Source organism: Alligator sinensis, unplaced genomic scaffold, assembly GCF_000455745.1.
Source record: "Alligator sinensis unplaced genomic scaffold, ASM45574v1 scaffold103_2, whole genome shotgun sequence".
NCBI lineage: Eukaryota > Metazoa > Chordata > Crocodylia > Alligatoridae > Alligator > Alligator sinensis.
In genome coordinates this window covers 74,703-84,125 of record NW_005842166.1, presented here as the reverse complement: position 1 = coordinate 84,125, position 9,423 = coordinate 74,703, and the positions used below count along the sequence as shown (strand labels likewise).

Sequence of the window (9,423 nt, the reverse complement as noted above, 5' to 3'; positions counted from 1 at the left end):
GCCCGGGCAAGAGCATCCCGGCGTGGCGGTGATTTCCACCTTGCCCACCTAACAAGACCCTCATCACAACCTAAACTGGATAAAAAATTCAAAGGGAAAATCTTCCTGAGGTTTGGAAACACTTATAAGCATCCAGGGCTGGGCTGGGGGGGGGCAGAAAAACCGCCCCCTGTTACTAGCCAGCGACAGGAGTGGGAGGGCCAAGAGGGAAAGAACTGCTGTGGTTTGGGGGAGTTTGCTTCTCATGAAAAGCCCCACCGAGTTGAGGGCAGTTCGCGGGCACGTACAGGGAAGAGCACGCCGCACTTGATGGCCCACGGTGGGCAGGTGTGAAGAATCTGTCACTGATCCCTGCCTTCTGTGGACTGGCCTCCCTGATTATTTGCATTTTTAGATCACCGTCTTCCAATTTATGTCAAGTGCAACGTTGTCTTCAGCAAAGTACGAGTCTCCGGGGTTAAGTTCCCACTTCGAAAGAGCCGTACCAGAAAGGTGACGCAGGAGGAAAAAGAACTAAACGCTTGTTCAGATTCAATCTCAGTTAAATGGGGATTTGGCGTGAATTATTCAGGGGGTGTATATTTGTTTTTGCTTTAAAAACCCACACACGAGATCCTCTTCTGATTTGTATTTCTAAAGCCTGGGTTAGACTGGCGGGACAGCTGCGTGTTTTTGTAAATACTGTAATTTCACTTGTTATGAGAAACTCAGAAGTAGCTGCAGGATTTTTGTGATTTTCTTAGTTCGTCTAGTGGCATAGATAAATATATCCTCAAAGACATTACAGAAATGTTTAACTGTGTGGGGCCAAGTCAGGTGGGGAAGAGTTTAGCACAAGAAAGGACACAAAGTAAGAAATGAGGAAGAAAAGACATTCCTGCCTGTAAGACTAAAATATTCTGACACTAGCTGTTTTTGCTTTTTCAGGCCATATAAATTGAAACTAAAAGAATTTCCAGGGCAGGTGGCTTTTTAATAAAATCCTGTTGAGATTTCATAGGAAATTTAGGTTTTAATCTTTTTAATCTTTGTTTTTATATAAGTTTCCTTGCTTCGTGTCTATGTGATCACTGGCTTTCCACAAAGAATTTAATAATCCTCTATGTAATATAGTATCTGTCCATCTATCTGGCTGTTTATGGGAAGGGGTGGCTAGAGAGCTGCAATGTATAATCTCTAGTTTGTCATCTAGTGAAAAATCAGTGTCGTTCCGTCGAATCCAGTGCTGATTTATACCAAGTGAGGATCCAGCTTAATCATTAAGTAGGCAGAACATTGGCAATCCTTGTCTGTATTACGGAAGATTGCGCACTGGCCTAAAGGGCTGCTACATTGCTGCATCTTAATCAGTGACCCACCAAAATATTTGTCAAGGACTAAATCTACTTCATGTAGTCAGGACCACAGCAGTAGATTGAACCGGTTTGTGTGTGAGTGCTTTAGCTACAAGCACACTTTGAAACCCCCTTGCTTCGTAATGGATTGTATTAGGTCCTGCAATATCTTCACAGCCAGAGCTCCCATTGTGGTCAGGCAAGAAGGGTCAGACCTATTCAGCAGCCTCATTTTTGTGCCACCGATTCTTAAATATAGAGTCAGGATCCAAATATGCCTGCCTGTGAATTCCCAGTTCATTAGGTTCTAGGTCTGTATGGCAGGTGGGTAGCCACCAGGTTAGACCCTCACCTAGAGTAAATCAGCCTCAGTGGCGCTCTGGTGGTTGGCCCACTCCTTCTGTGTGGCATGCCAAGGGGTGTTGGGCTTGGACAGCATTTCAGAACCGTTTCTCCATATCCACGAATAGTCTGAACTACCCCAATTAAAGTCAGTGGAAAGATGCTCATCAGCTTTAATCGGAGCCAGATCAGGTCCTCGTTGTGTCATCTCACCCAGAGGCACAACAGGTCACCTTTGTTTTCAGGGAAGCAGCAGTGCCCGGGGCAGTGCTAGCAGAGGTGCTGCGGCCAGCTGCAAGCTCTAGCAGCAGGTGTTTGCACTCCCCCCGACAGTGGCATCTGGAGCTACTGCCCCGGTTGTCCCCACTCAGTTCTGCTCCTGATCCCAGCTTTCTTTATCCGTCTTCTCTCATTCCCGTGAATGCGGTGATCTGAAAGGTCAGCCCAGTGGTTTGCTCTTTATAGTCCTAGTCTGAACAAATCCAGTTCTCTCCCAAGGAGCTCTGGCATTTTACAAAGCAGCCAGAGTTGCTGGAGTTTTGCTTGGATGCTGTCAAGAGAGTGCTTCACCCCCCGCGCACACTAGCAAACACAAATCTAGATCTGGTTGAAGCTAATGGCAAAGCTCCCATTCAGCACTAGGGAATTAAGCCATTGAAAAGCCTCTGGCACATCCCTGTGCAGAGGTCACATGCCCACTCTTTTCTCTTCCTTCATTTTAACCGTGCCACTTGGCCGCTGTAATGGAAGGAGTTCAAAACACTTCACTGTGGTGGAAATAATTTTACAGAAGGGGAAGCTGAGGCACAGAGAGGAGAACAGATTTGTTCCCAGCCACAGAGCAGATCTGCAGAGCTGAGGCTAGAACCCAGGTGCCTAAAAGCCAAGCCCTTTGCTCTAGTCACTAGACAATGCAGCCTGTTTTAAATCCTAATCCCCTGGGTTGGGTAACAACACAATGGGCTGTTGTGGATATGATTGTGATGTCAGAGGGAAAGGATTATGACTTTGTATAACGGAATAAGCAGCAGGAGCAGATGAACTCTTAAAGGAATGAACAACCTGTTTCCTTGAAAATATCTGTCTGTCTCCGTGTTCACGCAGGTTGTTTTGAATATTGTGCTGACACAGAGTAAGCCTCAACCCAGGTTATGTGATCAGGTGCATGGCTAGTTTGTAGTACCAGAGTAGCATAAAAGAGTCTAAGTGTGGCTATTAATCTGGCCCTCAGCTATTGATGCCCTTGGATGCCAGGTGTCCCTTTCCTTTCTCATGTCCTGGCAACAAGGTATTTAGCAGAATTCACAGATTCGCTGGAATCTGACAGCCCATGCCATGGGTGCTCCGGCTTTGACCTTGTACTTGCAACCGTGCGCCTTAGTGCCCACGCCACCCCAGCTGCCACCAGCTGTCCCTAATCATCCGTGAGGGGCTCAGAAGTACCTGAATTAACATCAGGATTGTTTCTAAACAGAATATGTTTTGTGAGATCCCCCTGCACTGTGAGGAAACAGAAGTGAAAGGGCAGCAATAGATGAATAGTGGCCAATCACTGTAGACTTCTCTACACATCCCACCAAAGACCCCCCTGCCTAGATCCCATCTACCAGTGTCTGCAGGCTTGCTCCAAACCCCCAAATATGCCAGCAAAGCCACACTGGGCTTGTCCCTTTTTGCCTGCTCCTAAGCCCTCGGTTCCTGGTGGGCTGAGAGCAGGTGCTAGGCATGAATCTGCAGAACCGTCCCTGGTGAATGTCTGGGTTTGGAGTGGGTCAGCAAGTGCAAATGGGCAGGGCATACTGCGCGTCATGTTTGCTGGGTTCTGCCACCACTGCAAGGTTGGCAAGTCCTCAGAGGCTGGACGGTCTTGTTTCTTCACCATAGCTCTTTATTGGTCTCACAAGCCAAGCAGGGCGGCGGCGGAAAATTCTTTAAAAGGGAGATCTCCAAAAATGGAGAACTGTTGCAGGAGGCAGAATTGATGGTTCAGGAGGAGGTAGTCTTTCCAGTGGGTCCGTACTGCACCACTGCACCAGTGAAAATAGTGGGTCTAGTGTGGACTTCTAGTGTGGCAGATCCAGCTGGGGTGCACTATTGCCATTGCACCCTGCTTTGAGTCCTGCTCCATCCAAAGTTCAAAACTAACTACCTGACATGGCAGCAGCATTTCTAGTCAGGCAGCAAGGAGGGAATCAAAGTCAATGGCCCTCATGGCTCATTAAAATCTACCTGATTCCTTCTAAGTTCTTCATCCCACAGGTGTTAACGACCCTCTCTCCTTTTTAATGGTCTTGACGTTCCACTAATCAAGCTAGTCTTTCTTCTGCAGTTCTTCTGTCTATTAGTTGCACCTGTCTATTAGTAGCTCCTATTTCACAGCCTTGTAAACCATTTTTAACCCATTCCACTTAAATTACGTTTGTTTTCACTTCAATCTTAAATCTTAGGCCTCAAACATATTAGTAAATCTTCTGATGTCTTTTTGCCCAAAGAAAATGCGTTGTGTTATACGGGATGATACACCACACCATCTACACCCCCTTTTTCAAAATCCTAGATCTGCCCTTGTTAGGGAGAGTTGCCTCTTGGTCAATGAAAAGTAACTATAGCACTGTTTCCAAGGGCAGGAGGATTGGCCTCTCTGTCCAGACAGACAGTTGTCCCAAATCCTCCATGAAATTTCAGTTAGGACCGACCTGCACCCTGTTTTTATATTGCTAAAATGTTAATTCAGTACAAGCCCCTGCGGTGCAGACAGTTTTAATGACATAAAGGTGCCTGAGCCAATATAGCGTCTCAGAAATGTGTAGTTTCTAACCAATATGTGTATGCAGACCCGCCTGTAGATGAAAAATTCTTCCTCACATAATTTCCTTCATCTCTTGTACAATTATACGCCATGCGTGGCTTATTCTGCTGCTGAAGTAGCTGCCTTTCAGTGACAGATGAATTGATTTGCAAGTCTAGTCTATAAAATGCTTTGGGACCCCTTTGAATGGAAGGTGCTGGCTGAAGATTTGTGTTAAATTTCTTCTGCTGTCCCTATGCTGTGACGGAGGGACCTGTCTTTCTAGCTGTCTGTGAGGGTAACATTCACAGTCAGGCTCCACACTAATCCCCAACTACTGTCCTGTTCACAGAAGCCAGCATGTTCCTAAATAAATGTGAGGGGGAGCTGAGTGAGCTGAGGAAGAGTGTGGACAGTGAGGGCACCACGCCAGACAACACTGAAGAAGAGCAGCCCAAGAAAAAACACCGGAGGAACCGCACAACCTTCACGACATACCAGCTGCATGAGCTGGAGAGGGCCTTCGAGAAATCCCACTACCCCGATGTCTACAGCCGGGAGGAGCTGGCCATGAAGGTCAATCTTCCAGAGGTCAGAGTGCAGGTGAGAGAGGCCCGGCTGCTTCTATTACTTCTATGCACCTAGTTCATCTATAGCACATATGCAAGGCTTTCAGTTCTCAGTAACTAGTTCAGTAGTTGTGCTGTATTATCTGTGTACTCCAGGGGTGGGCAAAATGCGGCCCGCGGGCTGGATGCGGCTTGCCAGGCCATTCTATCCTAAAAAATTTAGAAAAATAATATTTTTCTGCCCCTGGGTACCTGTCATGTGGCCCTCAATGGCTTGCCAACACTCAGTAAGCGGCCCTCTGCCCAAAATAATTGCCCGCCCCTGGTGTAGTCAGTTCCTAGTGGTCAGGAGTCCACGCCGCAGTGCACACTAGGTGAAAGTCCCAGCAGCAAAGCCAAGGACTGAGTGAGCCAGGGAGCCTAGACATCCCTCTCCACTCTAATGGCAGGATGTCTTTTGGCCAGAGCTCAAGAGCTCTAGGTCAGTGATGTGGAGGAAGCTTGTCTTGCTGCCGTGTGTGTGGTGGTGCCTGTTACATGAAGACAGAGCATCAGCCTCCAGGATTCCTCTTCAGCACTCCTTCCCGGAGGAGGATTCATCCTCCTAACTGGGGCAAATGCCTACTTCCTGGAGCACTGCCAGCATTAGAGCCTCCTCTGACAGCCGCCTGCCTGGGTAGTCATGCACACATACTCCTGTGGCTCCTTCACTGCCCCCAAATAATCACTGTTCGCTTGGTCCTCCAGTACCTGCAGTGCTGAGTCCTGCTGGCTCTCAGGCCCCTGCAGTTGTCTGAGCCATTCCTGAGCCACGGATGCGATTACAAGTCAACTGCTTGTATGCATGGAGGGCAGCACGCTGCTGGAGCTGGCAATGTTAACCGCAAGAAAGGAGAGCTCCTGCTTGCCAGGCTTGTGCGTGGCTTTGATATCAATAGTAATGTTATAGCGTTGGTGTAATCACAATGGTCCAGGGAACATGCGAGAAGCAGGATTTGTTTCATGTCTTTCATTGGGCCAACTTTATATTAGAAAGGGATGTCGGACAAGATTTGAGGCACAAAATGCCCTTTCTCTGAGGCTTTCCTTGTTCCAGAAAATCCCAGCTTCTGGTTCTAACTTGATGTGATTGCCTTGTGAGGGAGACCTGGTCCTGGTCATTTCCTTGGAGCTGAGAAATGTTTAAGACACTGTACAGTTTAGCGTGTAGGATTCTAGAGCTGGGAAAGATTTGAGTTTTATAGGGTCTCGATTTTTCGATCTGGTGATATTCTGGAGAATTCTAGACCTGGGATCAATGGGATCCTGGTGGATTCTCGAGTGTCAGACTTTAGATGGTGTCTGTTTCCAGAATATAGACCGTCACAGACTCCGAGGTTTTGTTTCGTGGACTTTTGAGCACATTCCCCTATTGTTCAAAATTTGTCTGAAAAGAAATTGTGCTGCCATGTATTTTTATGTTAGAAACTCCCACTGGCGAGCTAGAGGATAGCGAGAGGCAAACCTCAGTTCATGTAAACTGACAACACTAGAGGTCTAATTTTCTTTTTTAATAGTCCATAGCCTAGCAAAACATCACTAGCAGCACAGGGAAGGATGTGCCAGAAAGCAGTGATCCCTGCTGGAACTGAATGGAAATCACTAGGAATGAGTTGGACCCATGGTTTTGGGGGGCACCATGCCTTCTGGAAATGACTGTAAGCAACACAGAGACATAAAGGAAGGAATAAAGGATAGAAAATTCAGGAAAATTGGAAATAAATTTACAGAAAAACTAGCAAAAAAATGAGCTGGAAATGGGAAGAAGTGGAAAACCAAGTCACTGCAAGGAGCAGCAGATCTGGTGGTTAGAGGGCCCCGTTTGTGGCACTAGACACTTCAGTTCAGTACTGACTTAGGTTGCAAATGAAATAAATCCGGTGGTTTTCAACCTATTTCCCATCATGAAAGTACACGCTGATCTGACATGATTGGATGCCTCTGTTCAAGAGATGCCTAGCTGTCAGACCAACCTGGTAGCCTATGACCAGGTCACAAAATCCTTGGATGCAGGTGTCGCGGTGGACGTAGTCTTTCTGGACTTTAGGAAGGCCTTCGACACTGTCCCTCACCCCATCCTCATTAAGAAATTAGGCAACTGGTGTCGATGCCCACACAATCAGATGGGTCACAAATTGGCTGGAGGGCCGCACCCAGAGGGTGGTGGTGGACGGGTCATTTTCAACCTGGAGGGATGTGAGCAGTGGGGTCCCTCAGTCCAACATCTTCATCGGCGATTTGGACAAGGGGGTGAAAAGCACCTTGTTCAAATTTGTGGATGACACTAAGATGTGGGGAGAAGTGGGCACGTTGGAGGAGAAGGACAGGCTGCAACTAGATCTAGACGGGTTACAGGGGTGGGCGGATGAGAACAGGATGGGATTCCATACTGACAAGTGCAAGGTGCTGCACCTGGGGAGGAAGAACCAGCAGCATACCTACAGGCTGGGGAACTCCCTTCTCATCAGTGCAGATGCAAAAAAGGATCTTGGAGTCATTATTGATGCCAAGATGAACATGGGCCACCAATGTAGGGACGCGGTCAGGAAGGCCAACCACACCTTGTCATGCATTCACAGATGCATCACAAGCAGGTCCAAGGAGGTGATCCTTCCCCTCTATGCAGCACTGGTCAGGCCACAGCTGGAGTACTGCATCCAGTTCTGGGCACCGCACTTCAGGAGGGATGTGGACAACATGGAGAGGGTCCAGAGGAGGGTCACTCGCATGGTCAGGGGACAGCAGGGCAGGCCCTATGAGCGGAGGCTATGGGACCTGAACCTGTTCATCCCCCACAAGAGAAGGCTGAGGATCTAATGGCCATCTACAAACTGGCCAAGGGGGACCAGCAGGCTATGGAAGAGTCCCTGTTCCCCCGAGTACTCCCGGGAGTAATGAGGAATAACGGCCATAAGTTGGCGGAGAGTAGATTCAGACTAGACATCAGGAGGCACTACTTCACAGTCAGGGTGGCTAGGAGCTGGAACCAACTTCCAAGGGAAGTGGTGCTCGCTCCTACCCTGGGGGTCTTCAAAAGAAGGCTAGATAATCAACTAGCCAGGGTTGTTTGACCTCAGCATCCTTTCCTGCCATGGCAGGGGGTCAGACTTGATGATCTGCTCAGGTCCCTTCTGACCCTAACAACTATGAAACTATAAACTATGGAATAAGATCTCGTGAATTGGCATTATGGATCCATAAGAACAAGGCTTCATCTAAGCCAGTGTCCTCCACTATCCCATCAGTGAGAGCAATCAGTGACAGATGCCAATTTTTACCTCTTCATAGGGGTGTTTTCCCACACGCTGATTATTCTTGCCACCATACTTGTAACCCCCTCTAGGTCTGATATCTTCTTCTGGAGAGTGAATGACCAGTACTGCATATTAGGGTTGTGCAAAGCTTTGGGTGGTGATTCGACTCAGAGGAGATTCAGCCCGATTCAGTGGCTGAATCTCCAAATCTGAATTGAATCAGGGGACCAATTTAAAGGTCCGAATCGATTCATAGATTTCATAGATTTCATAGACATTAGGGCTGGAAGAGACCTCGGAAGGTCATCGAGCCCACCCCCCTGCCCCAGGGGCAGGAAGTCAGCTGGGGTCATAGGATCCCAGCAAGAAAAACATCCAGGTTTTTCTTGAAGGCGTCCAAAGTAGGTGCTTGAACTGCCTCCGGTGGCAGGCTGTTCCAGACCTCGGGGGTTCGGACAGTAAAGAAGTTCTTCCTTATGTCCAGCCTGATACGGTCTTGCAGAAGTTTATAACCATTCGACTTTGTAATCCCTTGGGGCGCTCTGGTGAACAGACGTTCCCCCAGGTCCTGGTGAACACCCCTTATAAACTTATAGGTGGCCACCAGATCGCCCCTGAGCCTGTGTTTTTCCAGGCTGAAGAGTCCCGTGGCTCTCAGCCTCTCATTGCAAGGTCTGTTTTCCTGACCTCTGATCATGCGCGTGGCTCTCCTCTGCACCCTCTCAAGCTTCTCCACATCCTTTTTGAATTGTGGAGCCCAAAACTGGATGCAATACTCCAGCTGCAGCCTCACCAAGGCTGAGTACAACAGGAGAATGACGTCCTGGGATTTACTTGAGAAGCTCTTATGGATGCAAGCCAGGGTTTTGCTCACTTTACTGGCTGCAGCATCACATTGAAGGCTCATGTTCATCTTGTGGTCAATCCTGACCCCCAAGTCCCTCTCATCTGTAGTGCTAGTCAGCGTAGCACTGCCAAACCTATAGACATGCTGCAGGTTTTTCCTCCCAAGGTGGAGAACCTTGCATTTGTCGGTGTTAAACACCATCAGATTCTTGTCCACCCATTTCCTGAGTCTGTCAAGGTCAGCCTGGATT

General features: G+C 48.1%; 1 protein-coding gene across 1 annotated transcript in view; it reads left to right on the top strand.

Annotated features, from left to right (window-relative positions):
- Window positions 1-35: 35 nt before the first annotated feature.
- RAX2 (retina and anterior neural fold homeobox 2) overlaps window positions 36-9,423 on the top strand; it is a 13,705-nt gene continuing 4,317 nt past the window's right edge. The window contains exons 1-2 of the mRNA XM_006025752.1: window positions 36-110; window positions 4,817-5,067. Coding sequence (XP_006025814.1) covers window positions 4,825-5,067 — 243 coding nt within the window. The 5' untranslated portion in view covers window positions 36-110; window positions 4,817-4,824. The remainder of the gene's footprint in view (window positions 111-4,816; window positions 5,068-9,423) is intronic.